This window comes from Hippopotamus amphibius, chromosome 11 (genome assembly GCF_030028045.1).
Source record: "Hippopotamus amphibius kiboko isolate mHipAmp2 chromosome 11, mHipAmp2.hap2, whole genome shotgun sequence".
In the NCBI taxonomy this organism is placed as follows: domain Eukaryota; kingdom Metazoa; phylum Chordata; class Mammalia; order Artiodactyla; family Hippopotamidae; genus Hippopotamus; species Hippopotamus amphibius.
The window spans coordinates 3,262,841-3,282,202 of record NC_080196.1 but is presented as its reverse complement, the minus strand read 5'-3'; the positions used below and the strand labels follow the sequence as shown (position 1 = coordinate 3,282,202).

Sequence of the window (19,362 nt, the reverse complement as noted above, 5' to 3'; positions counted from 1 at the left end):
CCTATTTACAATAGGCAGGACATGGAAGCAACCTAAATGTCCATCATCAGATGAATGGGTAAAGAAGATGTGGTATATATACACAATGGAATATTACTCAGCTGTAAAAAGCAATGAAACTGGGACATTTTTAGAGACATGGGTGGACCTAGAGACTGTCGTACAGAGTGAAGTGAGTCAGAAAGTGAAAAACAAATATCGTATATTAACACATACATGTGGACTATAGAAAAATGGTACAAATCAACCGGTTTGCAAGGCAGAAATAGAGACACAGATGTAGAGAACAAACATATGGACACCAAGTGGGGAAAGCGGGGAGGGTTGGGGGGAAAATGAATTGGGAGATTGGGATACCAAATTGTACACTCTAAATATATGCAGTTTATTGTAAAAAATTAAAAATTAAAAAAAATAATAAATTTATTTATTTATTGGCTGTTGGGTCTTCCTGCTGCACCCGGTGTCTAGTTGCGGAGAGAGGGGCTACTCCAGGCTGTGCTGCGCAGGCTCCTCACTGAGGAGGCTTCTCTTGATGGGGGGCACTCGGGCTCCATCCTCGCGGCGAGAGCGCAGGCTCAGTGGCTGTGGCACACCGGCTCGGTTGCTCTGGGGTATGTGGGATATTTTCCGGGACCAGGGATCAAACCCGTGTCCCACTGCACTGGCAGACGGACTCCCAATCACTGCGCCACCAGGGAAGTCCCCAAAAGGGCATTTTTAGAAGGACCTTAAAAGTGGTTCTGGAGTCTTAAGGAGTTCTAGTGAAGGTATTGTGTATTAGCTTTAGACACAACCTTCCTTAACAATTTGGGAAGGAGCAACCCGGCGCCTAGGGGAAAGATTCAGGCAGGAGAACTCCTCTAGGGCCGTGCACCGCTCAGGCCCCCATCAGCGAGCTTCCTCCCGCCTCTCCAGCAGCCTAGGCCCGCCCCTAGCACGAGCCCCGCCCCTACTCGGGACCGCCTCCACACGTGCGGCCTGCCGGCACCGCGCATGCCCGCCGGGAAGGGGCGGGGCGAGGGGCGGGGCGAGCCGAGCCCGGGCAGGGCCTGCGAGCGAAGAGCATGGCCACGCTGTGCCGGTTGCGAGAGGTGCCCCGACACTTGCTGGTCTGCGAGAAGTCCAACTTCGGCCACGACACGTCGCGCCACCGGCACCTCGTGGAGACACACTATCACAATTACAGGGTGAGCCTCCGCCCCGGGCCTGCGGGACCGCGGTCCGTCCCGCGCGCGCGCGCGCGCGCGGGGAGACCTGAGGAGAGCCGCGCGCTACTCCGGCGGGCCCGCCCTCCGCCTGTTTGGGGGGCGGGGGCTCTCGTCGGGCATGCTGGGAACGCAGGTCTTCGCCAGCCGCACCAGGCCCGCGGTTTGCCCTGCTTCGGGACTACACGTCCCAGGGTGCACCGGGGCGGGGCAGTGTCCCGCTTTCGGAGGGGGCGGGGCAGCGTGCGCCGGGGCGAGTGCGCGGCCCCGCCCGGGCCCAGGCCTGGTGCGTCCGGGGGTGGGATGCGGGGCGGGGCGCGGGGGCCGGGGGCGGGGCGGAGAGGGGGCGGGGCGGACAGGGGGCGGGGCGGGCGGGGGAGCCGCGCACTCGGCCGGGGCTGGTGCGCCCGCTCCCCGCCCACGCCCCGCCCCGCCCGGCCTCCTTCCTGGCGGAGCCCCGGGGAGCGCCCGTGCGCGCCGCCCGGCCCCGGAGAAGCTCGCCCTGCGCCTGCAGCCTCGGCCGCCGCGCGGAGCTGCGCCGAGGTGCGCCCAGGCGGCCCTGCGCGCGCGGGCTCGGGGCGGCGGGCGCCGCTGCTCCGGGCACGCGTCGCCGTGGCGGGCGCCTCTTCCCGCGGGCCTGGCGGCCGGGGCGCCCGCGCGGCTAGTGGCCGCCTCGCGGGACCCGCTGAGAGCCGCCCTGATCCCCGGGCCGTGCCCGCCGCGCCGGCTCCCGCGGCCCGGGTGAGCGCAGGGCCTTCCCGGGAACCCTGGAGGTGAGGCGCCGTCAGCCTTCCCGCGTCCCGTGCGTCGGCCTGGTCTCCCCGCGGGTCTGCCCGGCCAGCGTCCCGGACGCGAGGGGCGCCCCTGGTCCCTGGGGGCGCGCGGGTGCCGCGCGTGCGAGCGAGCGCCGGGGCGGCGTGCGAGGGCGTCGGGTGCGGGGGCGCGCCTCCGCCCCGGGGAGCGCGTCCCAGACGGCAGCCCGCGCTGTGGACTGCGCGCCTCCCCTCTCCCGCCCCGCCGGCAGCGGCGTGCTTTCCGGAGACTGCAGACGTCCAGCGGGCTTCCAAGTTCCTTAAGGGACAGTTCCTTTGATTCCGGCCTGGTAATAGGGTACACAGATCCAGGGATACTCAGTTGTACTGTCTTCCCCTAAAAGTTAATTAATGTAGTGACAGGGACGGGACAAAGTATATGGCTCATTTGCAGATGATAAAATGCAAGCAAGAGCTTCCCATGAAAATTGATTTGCTCATTCGCCTTTCTTGTCCTGTACACTTGAACACAGAAATGGAAAACTTGAGTTGTCACATTTCTCTTTTCCTGAGATGGGTAAGTGAAGAGTTTTGTGGAAGGCTGTGGAGGAATGGTTAGCAGCCTTCATGATGTCGTATCATCCCTCAAAACCTGGGTGTTGATCTCCAGGAAAATAAGACTTGTTTAAACCTATAACGGAGTATAATCTGCAAAAATACGGACTCACTATGCTGTACGCATGAAACTAATGTAATATTGTACGTCGACTATGCTTTGATTACAAAAAAATAAGATGTTTATGTTACACATTCCAATAGGTTTCAGTTCTGATCCCTGAATGTGGGATACTGTCAAGAGAACTGAAAGACCTGGTCATGGACTCTGGACCCTATTACTTTGTGAAGGATTTACCTCTTCACGAGTTAATCACACCCGAATTCATCAATACTTTTGTCAAGAAAGGTAAGAAAAACCGTGGGTCCTTCTCTTGTTTTGAATAGGACTGATGGAGGTCGTCTCTGTGGTCAGGTGCACGCATTCCTCCCTCAGTAGCTCAGCAGACTGCAGCCTCGTTAGGTGGTGGTTTCTGAGTGCACTGGTCCACAGGTGCTGCGTGGGGTGTTGTCACGTGCGGCTTAACGGAGAGGAAGGTCTCTCAAGTGCTGTGTTCAGGTGTGCTGCCGGTGGGTGTGTGGCTGCAGAGCCACTGTGCTCCCCGCAGTCCCCACAGCAGCGGTCTGGAAAGGGTGGTCTCCTGGTGCCGCCACAGCTGCTGTCCACAGAGCCAGGTGCTGACTGGGCTTCAGCATCCTCTGCTCACCTCATTCCCACCTGTGTCTGCCGGCTTGATTGGCTTGTTCCAGTTGTTTCCTAGGAGACACTTGCTTGAAACTATTGCAGGGTGTCTTCAGGGAGCCACCCTTACTATAAACATCACTGCATAAGAGCCACTGGCATCTTGTCTTTGGTCTCACAGACATGACTCCTTTTATCGCTTTTGAAGTTTGATGCTGGATAATTTCCTGGTGGTCCAGTGGTTAGGACTCTGTGCTTTCCCTGCCGGGGGCCCGGGTTCAGTCCCTGGTCGGGGAACAAGGATTCCATAAGCTGCACAGCGCAGTCAAAAAAGTTTGATGTTATTTTGTTAACAATGTGGACACTGGCCATGGCAGGGACTTTTACGTAGCTAACCAGACTTAACCCTGGCAACAACACTGTGAAATAGGCCTGTAGCCCCCATTTTACAGGTGAGGAAATTGAGGCTCAGAGAGATTGAGTAGCTTTCTTGACTTCACACAAGCTTGTGGCACATTTTGAGTCTTAACCTGGAACTCTGCCTCTCAGGTGTGTACGCTCACCTGCTCTTCCACTTTGTGCCTCTCGGCCAGCACCCCCAGAGGTGTGCACTCCATCCAGAGTCCATCTTCTGCTCACTGGTCGTCAGCTTGCACAGACAGGCCCTGGGCGGGGATGTGAACTAGCTGTGCTTGGCCTTGCGTGTCCTCCAGCTTGACCTTGGCAGGTTTAGGGTTATTGAGTGAGTGGGAGCAGTGACCCAGAAGATTTGTTATCATGTGAAAATAATCCACTAACTTTTCGCAGGTGTGTTTTTTTTTCCCTTAACTTCTCCTCTGGGCTCTCTTATAGGTGCGTGCTATGCACTGACGTACAACACAAGTATCGATGAGGATAACACTGCTGCCCTGCTGCCAGATGGTGAGCACACTTGCTTCCTCTTCCGTCTTTAATTGTGAAGGAAATACGTACTGTAAAAAAGAGAAAGTCGCGTGATAAATGTGTGTGTAAAGTGAAAGTCCCTCCAAACTCACTCCCATTCTTAGCAGGCACTCTTGTTAGCAGGTAGGTCTTTATTCTTCTACACATTTTCTGTGAATTTATAAACACACATACAGGTTGTTCTTTTTTAAAAAAAACATATATTATGTCACACCCTGTTGTTTCTCAATTTATTTTTTTCCTCAAGCTGTGTATCCTAGACATCTTTCCATGTCAGTGCATATAGTTTAAATTTACTGTTTTTAACGTCTTGAAAATATTCCAAAGGAGTGTACCATAATTTGTTTATTCTTTAATAATAATTTAGGTAATTTCTAGTTTCAGTATAATAGATGATGTATTTGTGTGTATAATTATAAGTAATACACTTATGTTATAAATAAGATATATATATGAGTAAATAATATCTTTGTATTATAAATAAGATCCTTGTGTGCACTGGTATTTAACTGCTCAGTTTACCTTGCTTTCTGTTAGTGAGAGAACACATTATATTTTTAACATCTCTTTTATGGGAATTATTTGATTTATAGGGAAATTAATTTTATCACTGGATAAAGACACTTATGAAGAAACTGGACTTCAGGGTCGTCCGTCTCAGTATTCTGGCAGGAAAACCATGAAATTTAGTAAGTATTATGTTCGCTCCGTCAGTTTCTAACAAGGTGGTAGTCTTCCTGTAGCAATTTGGATTTAAATGTTTGAATTGCCTCTATTCTCTTTGTTCAGAAAAAGTGTGGCTTTTTCTTGTCTTTAAAACGCCTGTCTCCGGGGGCTCTCGGGTGGGCATCAGAGAGGATGAGATACTGCTGTGCATCTGTTTGTCTTCAGCTGTTGGCTGCATCTTTTTTTTTTTTTTTTTATTTTTTTTTATTTTTTTGGGGGTACACCAGGTTCAATCAACTGTTTTTATACACATATCCCCATATTCCCTCCCTTCCTTGACGCCCCCCCCGCTCAAGTCCCCCCCCCTCCCTGCCCCAGTCCTCTAAGGCATCTTCCATCCTCGAGTTGGACTCCCTTTGTTATACAACAACTTCCCACTGACTATTTAACAGTTGGTAGTATATATATGTCTGTGCTACTCTCTCGCTTCGTCTCAGTTTCCCCTTCACCCCCCGCCCCGTCCCATACCTCGAGTTCTCCAGTCCATTCTCTGTATCTGCTTCCTTGTTCTTGTCACTGAGTTCATCAGTACCATTTTTAGATTCCGTATATGTGAGTTAGCATACAATATTTGTCCTTCTCTTTCTGACTTACTTCACTCTGTATGACAGATTGTAGTTCTATCCACCTCATTACATATAGCTCCATCTCATCCCTTTTTATAGCTGAGTAATATTCCATTGTATATATATGCCACATCTTCTGTATCCATTCATTTGTTGATGGGCATTTCGGTTGCTTCCATGTCCTGGCTATTGTAAAGAGTGCTGCAATAAACATGATGGTACAAGTTTCTTTTGGGATTATGGTTTTCTTTGGGTATATGCCCAGGAGTGGGATGACTGGATCATATGGTAGTTCTATGTGTAGTTTTTTAAGGAACCTCCAAATTGTTTTCCATAGTGGCTGTACCAACTTACAGTCCCACCAACAGTGCAGGAGAGTTCCCTTTTCTCCACACCCTCTCCAACATTTGTTGTTTCCAGACTTTGTGATGATGGCCATTCTGATTGGTGTGAGGTGATACCTCATTGTGGCTTTGACTTGCATTTGTCTGATGATTAGTGATGTGGAGCATCTTTTCATGTGTTTGTTGGCCATCTGTATGTCTTCTTTGGAGAAATGTCTATTTAGGTCTTCTGCCCATTTGTGGATTGGGTTATTTGCTTTTTTGATATGAAGCTGCATGAGCTGCTTGTATATTTTGGAGGTTAATCCTTTGTCCGTTGTTTCATAGGCAATTATTTTTTCCCATTCTGAGGGTTGCCTTTTAGTCTTGTTTATGGTTTCTTTTGCTGTGCAAAAGCTTTTAAGTTTCATGAGGTCCCATTCGTTTATTCTTGATTTTATTTCCATGATTCTAGGAGGTGGGTCAAAAAGGATGTTGCTTTGATGTATGTCATAGAGTGTTCTGCCTATGTTTTCCTCTAGGAGTTTTATAGTGTCTGGCCTTACATGTAGGTCTTTAATCCATTTGGAGTTGATTTTTGTGTATGGTGTTAGGAAGTGTTCTAATTTCATTCTTTTACATGTTGCTGTCCAATTTTCCCAGCACCACTTATTGAAGAGGCTGTCTTTTTTCCATTGTATACTCGTGCCTCCTTTGTCAAAGATAAGGTGCCCATATGTGTTTGGGCTTACTTCTGAGTTCTCTATTCGATTCCATTGATCTTCCTTTCTATTTTTGTGCCAGTACCATACTGTCTTGATCACTATGGCCTTGTAGTATAGTTTGAAGTCAGGAAGCCTGATTCCACCAACTCCATTTTTCCTTCTCAAGATTGCTTTGGCTATTTGGGGTCTTTTGCGTTTCCATACAAATCGTAAGATTTCTTGCTCTAGTTCTGTGAAAAATGCCATTGGTAATTTGATCGGGATTGCATTAAATCTGTAAATTGCTTTGGGTAGTACAGTCATTTTCACAATGTTGATTCTTCCAATCCAGGAACATGGTATGTCCCTCCATCTGTTTGTGTCGTCTTTGATTTCTTTCATCAATGTCTTAAAGTTTTCTGCATACAGATCTTTTGCCTCCTTAGGCAGGTTTATTCCTAGGTATTTTATTCTTTTGGTTGCAATGGTGAATGGGAGAGTTTCCTTAATTTCTCTTTCTGCTCTTCTGTTGTTAGTGTATAGGAATGCAAGAGATTTCTGTGCATTAATTTTGTATCCTGCTACTTTACTAAACTCATCAATGAGTGCTAGCAGTTTTCTGGTAGAGTCTTTAGGGTTTTCTATATATAATATCATGTCATCTGCAAAGAGTGACAATTTGACTTCTTCTTTTCCAATTTGGATTCCTTTAATTTCTTTTTCTTCTCTGATTGCTGTGGCTAACACTTCCAAAACTATGTTGAATAACAGTGGTGAGAGTGGACATCCTTGTCTTGTTCCTGTTCTTAGAGGGAATTCTTCCAGTTTTTCTCCATTGAGAACAATGTTGGCTTTTGGTTTGTCATATATGGCTTTTATGATGTTGAGGTAATTTCCTTCTATGCCCATTTTCTGGAGAGCTTTTATCATAAATGGATGTTGAACTTTGTCAAAAGCTTTTTCTGCATCTATTGAAATGATCATATGGTTTTTATCCTTCAATTTGTTGATATGATGCATCACGTTGATTGATTTGCGTATATTGAAGAATCCTTGCATCCCAGGGATAAACCCCACTTGATCGTGGTGTATGATTTTTTTAATGTGCTGTTGCAGTCTGTTAGCTAGTATTTTGTTGAGGATTTTTGCATCTATATTCATCAGTGATATTGGTCTGTAGTTTTCTTTTTTTGTGACATCTTTGCCTGGTTTTGGTATCAGGGTGATGGTAGCCTCGTAGAATGAGTTTGGGAGTGCTCCGCCTTCTGCAATATTTTGGAAGAGTTTGAGAAGGATAGGTGTTAACTCTTCTCGAAATGTTTGATAGAATTTGCCTGTGAATCCATCTGGTCCTGGGCTTTTGTGTGTTGGGAGATTTTTAATCACTGCTTCAATTTCTGTACTTGTGATTGGTCTGTTCATGGTTTCTATTTCTTCCTGGTTCAGTCTTGGAAGATTGTATTTTTCTAAGAATGTATCCATTTCTTCCAGGTTATCCAATTGATTGGCATATAGTTGCTTGTAGTAGTCTCTCATGATGTTTTGTATTTCTGAGGTGTCCGTTGTGACTTCTCCTTTTTCATTTCTAATTCTGTTGATTTGCATCTTCTCCCTTTTTTTCTTGATGAGTCTGGCTAATGGTTTATCAATTTTGTTAATCTTCTCAAAGAACCAGCTTTTAGTTTTATTTATTTTTCTTATGGTTTCTTTCCTTTCTTTTTCATTTATTTCTGATCTGATCTTTATGATTTCTTTCCTTCTGCTCGCTTTGGGGTTTCTTTGTTCTTCTTTCTCTAGTTGTTTTAGGTGTAAGGTTAGGTTGTTTATTCGATCATTTTCTTGTTTCTTAAGGTAGGACTGTATTGCTATAAACTTCCCTCTTAGAACTGCTTTTGCTGCGTCCCATAGGTTTTGGGTTGTTGTGTTTTCATTGTCATTTGTTTCTAGATATTTTTTGATTTCCTCTTTGATTTCTGTAGTGATTCCTTGGTTGTTTACGAGTGAATAGTTTAGCCTCCATGTGTTTGTATTTTTTGCAGTTTTTTTCCTGTAATTGATATCTAGTCTCATGGCATTGTGGTCTGAGAAGATGCTTGATATGATTTCAATTTTCTTGAATTTGCTGAGGTTTGATTTGTGACCCAAGATGTGATCTATCCTGGAAAATGTTCCGTGTGCACTTGAGAAGAAAGTGTAGTCTGTCGTTTTTGGATGGAATGTCCTATAAATATCAATTAAGTCGAGATGGTCTAATGTGTCATTTAAAGCTTGTGTGTCTTTATTTATTTTCTGTTTGGATGATCTGTCCATTGATGTAAGTGGGGTGTTCAAGTCTCCCACTATAATTGTGTTACTGTCGATGTCCCTTTTTATAGCTGTTAGCATTTGCCTTATGTATTGAGGTGCTCCTATATTGGGGGCATAGATATTTACCATTGTGATATGTTCTTCTTGGATGGATCCCTTGATCATTATGTAGTGCCCTTCCTTGTCTCTTGTAATAGTCTTTACTTTCAAGTCTAATTTGTCTGATATGAGTATTGCTACTCCAGCTTTCTTTTGACTTCCATTTGCATGGAATATCTTTTTCCACCCCTTCACTTTCAGTCTATATGTATCCCTTGGTCTGAAGTGGGTTTCTTGTAGGCAGCATATAGAAGGGTCTTGTTTTTGTATCCATTCAGCCAGTCTGTGTCTTTTGGTTGGAGCATTTAATCCATTTACATTTAAGGTGATTATTGACATGTGTGTTCCAATGACCATTTTCTTAATTGTTTTGGGTTTGTATTTGTAGGTGTTTTCCTTTTCTTGTGTTTCCTACTTAGAGAAGTTCCTTTAGCACTTGTTGTAAGGCTGGTTTGGTGGTGCTGAATTCTCTTAACTTTTGCTTGTCTGGAAAGCTTTTGATTTCTCCCTGAAATCTGAATGAGATTCTTGCTGGGTAGAGTATTCTTGGCTGTAGGTTTCTCTCTTTCAGGACTTTCAGTATATCCTGCCATTCCCTTCTGGCCTGCAGAGTTTCTGTAGAAAGGTCAGCTGTTATCCTGATGGGTTTTCCCTTATATGTTGTTTGTTGCTTTTCTCTTGCTGCTTTTAATATTTTTTCTTTGTGTTTAATTGTCGTTAGTTTGATTAATATGTGTCTTGGTGTATTTCTCCTTGGGTTTATTCTGTATGGGACTCTCTGTGCTTCTTGGACTTGGTGAATTATTTCCTTTCCCATGTTGGGGAAGTTTTCCACTATAACCTCTTCAAATATTTTCTCAGACCCTTTCTTGTTTTCTTCTTCTTCTGGGATGCCTATAATTCGAATGTTGGTACGTTTAAGGTTATCACTGAGGTCTCGGAGGCTGTCTTCTAGTCTTTTTATTTTTTTTTTCTTTTTCCTGCTCTGTGGCGTTTATTTCTCCCATTCTATCTTCCAACTCACTTATTTGTTCTTCTGCCTCAGTCATTCTGCTGGTTATAGCATCTAGAGTATTTTTAATTTCAGTTATTTTGTTATCCATTGCTGTTTGTTTTTCTGAGTTCTTATGAACTGTTTCTTGTACTTTCTCTATTTTGTTATCGAGATTTTGTATCATTTTTACTATCATTACTCTAAATTCTTTTTCAGGCATTTTTCCTATTTCCTCCTCATTTATTTGGTCTTGTGGGTTTTTTTCCTGCTCCTTTGCCTGCATGGTGTTTCTTTGTTTCCTCATGGTTGTCCAAGCTTTTGGGGTTGCTTGTCCTGGTGATAGAGGTGTTTATAGAAGACTGTCCAAGCCTCAGACTAATGTCCAAGTATTGGATTAGACGAATATTCAGTCTAGGAAACACATACATGTATAAGACACACAATTATTGAATCCGTTAGGACATAAGGCTCTAGAAAGACCTGACAGAACCCCAGTGTGCTATCAGATATTCAGAGAGAAACCCAGCAGAAATTGACAACTGAAACAGAACAAATCAGAGACAAAAGCAAAAGCAAACAAACAACAAATAACACCCTACACATACAAACATCAATCCAGGGAGATTTTGTAAGCTAGGATCAAATATAGAAATGAGCTGGAGTACCACCAGAGAGAATGGAGAGTCTCAGAATGTAATTAGACAACTGTACTAAGAGCTAAGATAAAGACAAAAGCCTAATATTAATACCAAGGCAGTGAATCATCTGGAGAATAGAGCAAGGAGTCTGAGCAGACCGATAGTGTTGCTTATAAGTATGTTAAGATAAAATACACTTAAAATGGCTGGAAGGAAGGGGAACAGAAGAGCGTAATGTGGTTGGAAATATGCAAAGAAAAAGAAAGGAATAGAAGTGTATAAAAGAAAGGGATGAAAGGAAAGTATGAAAGATATTTTGTCCATACTACCAAAAACTTAGCTAGATATAGAAGTATATAAAAAGGCAAAAAAAAAAAAAAAGAATAAAAAATATCATTAAAAAATTATGTTATAAAACTTGTAGATCCCTTAGGGCTAAGATCGTATTTAATAAATCAAAAAAAAAGAAAAAGAGAGAGAAAGAAAAAAAAAAAAATCCAGAACTGATCCCAGTATGGACCAGTTCAATAGGTATTGATACTACTATTTCTGTTTCCTTAGCGTCTCAGCTGTAAGTGTCCTTCTCCTTGCCTTGGGTTTTTTTTTTGCGTTATTCTGTGACCAGCAGAGGTTCCTTTATTGTTCGTCTGTAAGCCTCGGTGTGTGGGGAGGGAGAGGGTACAATAGTGGCTTCTTCTCCTGGGAGTGAGTGAGCAGTGGCGCACTGTTGTTTCAGTCAGGCTTGGAGGTGCCTGTTGCAGAGGGCGCTGGTGGCTCAGGCGTACACAGAAAGTCTTAGAGTTGGGCCTCTCTCGGGGTTTTTTCTTTTTGATGCTGGTTTTTTTTTTTTTTCTCTCGGCAGCCTCCCTGCTGCTGGCGTTGCAAGGAGTTTTAATCTAGCCCCGCCCGAGTGCCTGAGGGTGCTTGTTATCCCTGAGTGCCTTAGGTGGCCCGCAGGGCGTCTCTCCACTGCCTGTTGCAGAAGCGCTGAAAGAGAGGGAGAGGCTACGCGCGCGGCTCCTCCCCTGCGCCCGGGAGCCTGCAGCCTCCAGCCGCCATCATGGCCGGGCAGCTCTCAGGGATGGGCACTGCTCTCCGCGGACCTCTTCCCTCCTGTGCTCTCGGTCCGTGACCCTACCGGCAACAATGTTTCTCCCCCTGAACCAGCTCTCCGGTTCCCACGCTCCCGCTCCTGGACCCTCCGTTCAGCCGCGGATCGATGTCTCGGTCCGGGAACGCTGAGCTGTGCTGCGGACCCTCCGTATGTTTCTCACTCCCTCCCATCTGCCACAGCTCCGCCGCTTCACCCTCTTTGAGCCCTCGTAGATGCCTCCCTACCGGCTATGTCGGGCTCCCCGCAGCCCTTTCTGGTGTCCGAGCCCGTCTGCTGGCGTTCAGCTGGTTCTCTGTGGGAATGACTGCGTCCTTCCGTGCATTCCCAATGCATCTGTGGAGAGGGATGCACTCCACATCTCTCTACTTCGCCGCCATCTTTTTCTCCTCCTGTTGGCTGCATCTTATAAAGATCACAGACTTGGACATGGTCTGTTAGATACATATGTTTTGGGTCACAAATTCAAAGTGATGAACCCAGCTTGTTCTTTTTTTTTTTTTTTTTAATTTAAGTGTAGTTGATCTACAATGTTGTGTTAATCACTGCTGTACAGCAAAGTGACTCGGTTATACACATGTAGACATTCTTTTTCATGTTCTTTTCCATTATGGTTTATCCCAGGATATTGAATAAAGTTCCCTGTGCTCTGCACGAGAACCTTGTTGTTTATCCAGTCTGCATATACCAGTTTGCATCTGTTCCAGCTTCTTCTTAATAAATAATTTCCCTTTATTTTCCCAAGTTTTATGATTACTAGTAGAAATTCACCCACTAGTGAAGAGACAGTTCTGCTGAAGACCTGGCTTGAATGTCAGTAGTTACGGCTGCCACCTCCACAGCTCGGTTAGAGCTGACCTCTGCCCTTGGTCTTTAGCCAGGAGCAGTGTGAATTTAGAACACCTGTTGTAATTAGCTCTGAATGCCAGAAATGCCCGTGAGAGGCAGAGTTGTGGTCTGCTAAACCAAAGGGAGAGCAAGAAAGACAAAATAACTTTTTTTATGCATAAAATTTCTGAAACTCCTGATGTTGTTAATGTAGCGTGTTTGGCACAGTGCAGGCTGGGTGTCTGTGAATGAACTGTTCGTTCCTCTCTGTTTTTTTGAGTTGTTTCCATTGATTTGGTGGATTTGTCCTCTAACCTGGACTCCAAGAAGTATAAGAGAATATCTTGGTCCTTCAGAGAAAAGAAGCCGTTGAAATTTGATTTTCTTTTGGCGTGGCATCAAACAGGTATGAAAAATAGTGTAACGATGCAGCAGTTTTGAAACCTAATTGTTAATTAAAGGGGAGTCGTGAGGATGGAAGGGTGATTCATCCCAGCCGTCAGGGATGGAGTGTACCTAGATGGATGCAGGTATCCCCCGCTTTTCCAAAGTTCACTTTATGCTACTTTGCTTTTACAAAAAAAAAGTGAGAACAGTGTTCAGCGTGTGTTTTGCAGCCATCTGCCATAAAGGCACTGGGCGCCCCAGAAACAAGACTGGCCCCCCAAGCTCCTTCCCCCAGAGCCGCACTCAGCATCTCAGCCTCAAGCCGGCAGAGCTTTGAACTGTGTCTGTGAGCATCTGTGCTTTACCTTGATATATTTCATGCATCTGTTAGCAAGATGCGTCTCAAGGTAATTGCTTCTTTGCTTTATGCCATTTCGACGTAACGAAAGGTTTCGTAGGAACACGGTACTCTGGGATGGCGGGGGAAACCTGTAAACATTGTTAAGGAAGCTGCCTTGGCCCCTCTGGCTTCCCCGAGAGCCGTAGCCCAGATGCAAATAGACGTGCCGCCGTCCGCCTCCACCTCCTCAGGTTGTGCCTCGATCCAGAGCTCCTGAGGGTGGTCTCAGAACAGCTAACCTTCATCCATTTTTCCTGTTCCTTCTCTAGCTTCCCTCCAACAGCCTCAGCTGGGATGTCTTAAGTTAACACCAATTATGCTGATCTACACAAACTACTTATTCGTTATTGCAGGGTAATAATCAGGCATGTCATTAAATGTCAGATGAAATTTGATGTAACTTTTAATTGATTAGAACAGTACGTTTAGTTCAAAGTTTGATGTTCACCAAACATTTTATCTGCTTACAACTGTCATGTGCCTGCTGCTTTTAGAAGTGTATCTTTGGCCCAAAATAGGAGTGTAATGAATTAAATCATCACAGTTACGAGGGTGGTTCTGTCTTGGAGAAGAGGGAAGCCCTGGGTCCATTTTGGAAGCAGGCCCATCTTTCTGCTCCTCCTGGGAAGCTCGTGGTCGCCGGGTGCTGCAGGGCTGCCTGCGTGAGCCCTGGGTGTGTAACACTCCGCTGCGTCTGTGTGTGGTGCAGACACAGAGGACAAAGGCTGACATCTCCGTTGCCTGAAGCCTTTATCGAGGGCCTCCTATGCATTGGCTTCTGGAGAGCTCTGTGTTGCTAAGACTCCAAAGTATGTTAAGGGCTTATCAAGACCTGTGAAATGCCTGAGATTTTACCCTATTTGCAAGCTAAGAAAGCCTGCACTGTCTTGGAGCTGGCAGGAGACACAAGACCCCTGGATCAGAGACAGAAAACCTAAGTACTCCCAGCGGTAGCAGTGGCCAGGGCATCAGCATTTGCACGAGTTCACCAAGTCCTGGACCCTGCAGGGGGAGGCCCAGTGCCAGGGATGCTGGTATATCCAGGGGGCTGCACCCCAGGAGCGGAACCTGGAGCCTCAGGAGTCCAGCTCTTTCTTGTCTCCTGGGCAGTGAGCCTGCTGACCTTTGCCCTGGGGGGTGGGGGGAGGACATGATTTCTAATACACTGGACAGTAAGCAGGCTTGTCCTCTGCTCCGAGGGGGCCACCATTCCTGTCTTCCAGGGCTGCTGGAAAATCCTTCAGGATACACTGGATCTTACTGGGTTTTAAAGACAAGCTGGATTGAGATTCTGTCATTCAGCTCCTCCTCTGTTTCCTTTTTTGAGAATGTGCAAATCTCTGTAGAGTTCACTAATTTTATTTAAACATAAGTAATACTTTGTTTTTTATTTATTAAGTCAAAAGTTTCTTAGTAGAGCGAATGAGGAGACCAGTAGAGCCTGAATCTGAAAGCATTAGGATTTCCCAGGAAAATTGTGACAGAAACACATGTTGGCAGAACTTCGGCACGAGAAGCCAGAGGCAGCTTACGCGATTTTAATGTGAATAAAGCTTTGCACAACCTCCTCTGGTCCACTCCATCCTACCTGCTTCCTGAAACCCTCAAGTGGGAATAGGGTGGATTCTGGGGTTCACTGAACTTGTGTACACTGTCCAGGTGGCCTTATTTGGTGTGTTTGAAGGTGCAGAAGAATCAGCGATGATGTCATACTTTTCTAATTACCGGATTCAAGAGCATCAGCCCAAAATAGCGCTGAGCACGGTGACAGACCTGCAGTGCCCAGTGCTGCGGAGCGGTGAGCTCAGGGGCCAACCGGAGGCGGCCTGCAGCGCCCCAGAGCTCTTCGAGTGGCTGGGCGCCGTCTTCAGTCACGCCGCGCTGTGCGTATGAGGGCTCCCGGGTCCCGGGGGGCTCGGGCTGGCTCCTCCTTTCTAACAGGGGTTTAGTGCTTTGAAAGTGAGCCCATCGTGAATGTAAATATGTTTACTTTCTTTCTTTTGTTACAGAAATAATGAGTCTAATAGCTTCATATCAACCTACTGCTGTCCTCAGCCAAGCACAGTGGTGACAAAAGCTTACTTGTGTACAATCACTGGTTTCATCCTCCCAGAGAAGATATGTCTCCTGTTGGAACAACTGTGGTGAGAACGCCTTTTTTTTGCCTTTTATGTCTTGCTTGTCTGCACCTCCGCGACAGTTTAGGGGCAGCACGTATCATCCACATTCCAGGGTCCTCGCGCACGTGTCCCCATTTTCCCTTGCTTGGGCTCATGTGCGGTGATGTTATCATCTTACGTGATGTAATTATCCCTGGTGATATTGTTGCATCCTTGTCCTTTTGAAAAGAAAAGAGCAGAGCTTAACAGTACTTCTTGAGAACAAACTGCTCATTTTTCTTGTTCTGCTCTCCCAGACGATTTCGGTGCAGCTGAAGTTACAGTATCACTTAAGAAAACGGCAGTACTCTGTGGAACGCGTTACGATCTGTTTTATTCTGTTCTATTCTTTTTTGGCTATGTTGGGTCTTCATTGTTGCGTGAGGTTTTTTCCTAGTTGCAGAGAGCAGGGGCCACACTTCCGTTGCAGTTCACGGGCTTCTCATTGCGGTGGCTTCTCTTGTTGCAGAGCACAGGCTCTAAGGCACACGGGCTTCAGTACTTGAGGCACATGGGCTCAGTAGTTGTGGCTCACAGGCTCTAGAATGCAGGCTCAGTAATTTTGGTGCATGGGCTTAGTTGCTTCACGGCATGTGGGATCTTCCTGCCCCAGGCATTGAACCCGTGTCCCCTTCATTGGCAGGCAGACTCCTAACCACTGTGCCACCAGGGAAGTCCATTATGATTTGTTTTAAATATTGGAGTTCTGCTTGATGCTTCACTTTGAAAAGGGTGGGCAAAGGAGTTGAGCACCTCTGAATCTAAATCATATCTAAGATCTGCCCCAGCTCTAACATCCATGAATCACTGGGTACCAGTAACATGCCATGGGCTGTATATAGTAGTATTGGGCTTTCATTCTGGGAGGCATTATGTAAATAAGATGTCAGGAAACTCAAATCCTGTATTGAAAAGACTATAAAGTGAATATCGTGCCTTCTAAGTCTGCACTTGAAAAATGTGAAGATTTAAAAACGATTTAAGTGTTGAGGGTGTTCCTTTTTTTTTTAAACTATTTATGTATTTATCTTATTTTTGGCTGCATCTGGTCTTAGTTGTGTTACTTGGGCTCTTTGTTGCAGTGCAGGCTCCAGAGCATATGGGCTCTGTAGTTGCAGCATGCAGGCTCTCTAGTTGTAGCCCACGTGCTCAGTATCTGCTCTGCGCAGGTTTAGTTGCCCTGCGGCGTGGGGATCTTAGTTCCCAACCAGGGATCAAACCCGCATCCCCTGCATTGGAAGGTAGGTTCTTAACCACTGGGCCACCAGGCAAGTCCCTTGAGAGTTTTCCTTTTTAAATGCATCATCCTTTTTCACATTTATTAGCTTCATATTTTGATTTTCCTTGGTAAGAAGATGAAAGTTTTAAAAATTTGATGCATTTTTAAAAAAAAATTTGATAAAATTATTCTTCAGTGTTTCAGTTTACAGAGCCTCTGAAAGCAGCCCTATTAAAGGGAGGGAAATGATTCTTACACACATTATGGGGACTTTTTTCTTCTTTGAATCTTCTATGCTCTTCCACAGTAAGGGCGGGAACCGCTGAAGTTTGTTTTGTGTGCTGCAGGTTGGTGAACCTTTATGGCATTCGCAGTAGAGAATTCACAGGAATTTAATCTCTATCTCCTAACTAAGTTTTATAAATAAAATCTCAGGTTGAAGCTTCATGGGGGCATCAGAAATACCGCTTATCCTGAGTAAGTCGAAAAATAAATGTGCCCATTCCTGCCTCTCCCTGTGTGTTAAGAAGTGTCTGTCTTTTTCAGTCGCTACTTTGATGAACCAAAGTTGGCCCCGTGGGTGACGCTATCGGTTCAAGGCTTTGCAGACAGTCCTGTTTCCTGGAGAGAAAATGAACACGGTTTTCGAAAAGGAGGAGAACATTTATATAACTTTGTGATTTTTAATAATCTGGACTATTGGCTTCAGATGGCTGTTGGAGCAAATGATGACTGTCCCCCGTAATAAGTACAGAATTTAAAGTCATGTTGGTTTACGTGTGTGCTCATTTTCCATATTTCTTGACAGCATGAGGACTGTGTGTTCACTGAGACTTGGATGACCATGACATTTCTCAGGTCAGCATCTGTCAGCATCTGCTCTGCACTCCGGCCCATCCTATGACTGCAGCTGGGCTTGCTTCCAGTGGAAGCTCATAGTTGATCTCTCCCTGTCTGTGTGAGCCCAGGGTGTGGGCTACTGCATGGTACCTTGGGCCAGGATGGCCGGAGACCAGGGGTTATGGGACCATTGGGTAAGATGTATGCTGTGACTGTGACTTTTTTACATAATAATAAGACATCCTTACATCATACTTACCAGAGCCAGTTCCTGCATTAAGTGTTGTGCATCTATTACCTTGTTTAACTCTCACATCAGCCCAGTGAGGGAACAGGCACAGAGTGTGCATGAGCTACTGAGGTCACCCGGCTTGTGGAGGCAAGACTTGCTCTCAGGCCAGCTGGCTTCTGAGTGTGTTCTCACTCTCCCACTTCTGGGGCAGGAGGGATATCTGGGTACTGTATATTGTTAAAAAAACAAGTTGAATTTTCCAATAACCTGTAAGGGAAAACAATCTGAGAAAGAATATAGATATATATATTTATATGTATATGTGTATGTGTGTGTATATATGTAAAATGGAATCTCTGTGCTGTACATCTGAAATGAACATGATATTAGAAATCAACTATACATCAATTTAAAAAAATGGTGACTTCCCTGGTGGCACAGTGGTTAAGAATCTGCCTGCCAATGCAAGGGACATGGGTTCAATCCCAGGGCTGGGAAGATCCCACATGCCGCAGAGCAACTAAGCCCGTGTTCCAGAACTACTGACCTTGAGCTCTAAAGCTCTGGAGCCCACGTGCCACAACTACTGCAGACCACTCGCTTAGAGCCTGTGCTTCACAACAAGAAGAGCCACCACAATGAGAAGCCCACGCACCGCAATGAAGAGTAGTTCCCACTCACCACAACTAGATAAAACCTGCGCATAGCAACAAAGACCCAACACAGCCAAAAAAAATTGAAAGTAAAGATTTTTTTTTTAAAATGGGACTTCCCTGGTGGTCTCGTGGTTAGGGCTCTGTGCTTCCACTGCAGGGCGCTCTGGTTCACTCCTTGGTCAAGGAACTAAGATCCCACATGATGCTTGGTGTGGCCAAAAAAGAAAAGTGAAAAAAAAAAGTTGAAAGAATTTTTTTTTCTCCAGCAATGTGGCTGATAAGGACCAACTGAAAACTCCTTAAATTTCTGGAATACCTATCAAGAACCATTTTAAACAATGTATCAGTGAGCTGCACAGTAAGAACCCTCAAAAGCTGAATAATTTATTTGGCCACATGGAATTAAGTTAGAATCAATAATGGAAAGATCCTTGAAAATCCCCAAATACTTGGGAACAAAATAACTCACAAGTTAAAGGACAAATCTAAAGAGAAAGTAGAAAGTAATTTGAAATGAATTTTAAAAAAAAACTAGAATTTGTGGGTTCTTGCTAAAGCAGTACTTAGAGGGAAACTTGTAGCTTTTTTTTTCTTTAAATAAGGTTTGCCTGCCCCCTTGTGGTGTGTGGCTCTTTTGTAAAATTAATTAATTACTTATTTATTTTTGGCTGCATTGGGTCTTTGTTGCTGGGCACAGGCTTTCTCCAGTTGCTGTCAGTGGGGGCTACTCTTCATTGTGGTACACAGGCTTCTTAGTGCGATGGCTTCTCTTGTTACAGAGCATGGGCTCCAGGCACACAGGCTTAGTGGTTGTAGCATGTGGGCTCAGTAGTTGTGGCTCCAGGGCTTTAGAGCTCAGGCTCAGTAGTTCTGGCACATGGCTTAGTTGCTTCAAGGCATATGGGATCTTCCTGGACCAGGGCTTGAACCCATGTCCCCAGCATTGGCAGGCAGAGTCTTAACCACTACACCAC

At 45.5% G+C, this 19,362-nt stretch overlaps 1 protein-coding gene across 5 annotated transcripts; it reads left to right on the top strand.

The window, feature by feature from the left end:
* Positions 1-1,030: 1,030 nt before the first annotated feature.
* RPP40 (ribonuclease P/MRP subunit p40) lies at positions 1,031-18,093 on the top strand. 5 transcript variants are annotated; one of them, XM_057700464.1, is made up of 8 exons: positions 1,031-1,190; positions 2,780-2,924; positions 4,110-4,178; positions 4,793-4,888; positions 12,776-12,901; positions 14,973-15,165; positions 15,292-15,426; positions 17,207-18,093. In XM_057700464.1, the coding sequence occupies exons 1-8, from the start codon at positions 1,068-1,070 to the stop codon at positions 17,403-17,405; spliced, it is 1,086 nt and encodes a 361-aa protein (XP_057556447.1). In that variant the 5' UTR covers positions 1,031-1,067; the 3' UTR covers positions 17,406-18,093. The 5 variants fall into 5 exon arrangements, with proteins under 5 accessions (XP_057556447.1, XP_057556448.1, XP_057556446.1 ...); XM_057700463.1 differs by having other exon boundaries at positions 1,037-1,190; positions 14,967-15,165; positions 17,207-18,091; XM_057700468.1 differs by lacking the exon at positions 1,031-1,190 and adding an exon at positions 1,650-1,949 and having other exon boundaries at positions 14,967-15,165; positions 17,207-18,088.
* Positions 18,094-19,362: the final 1,269 nt, after the last annotated feature.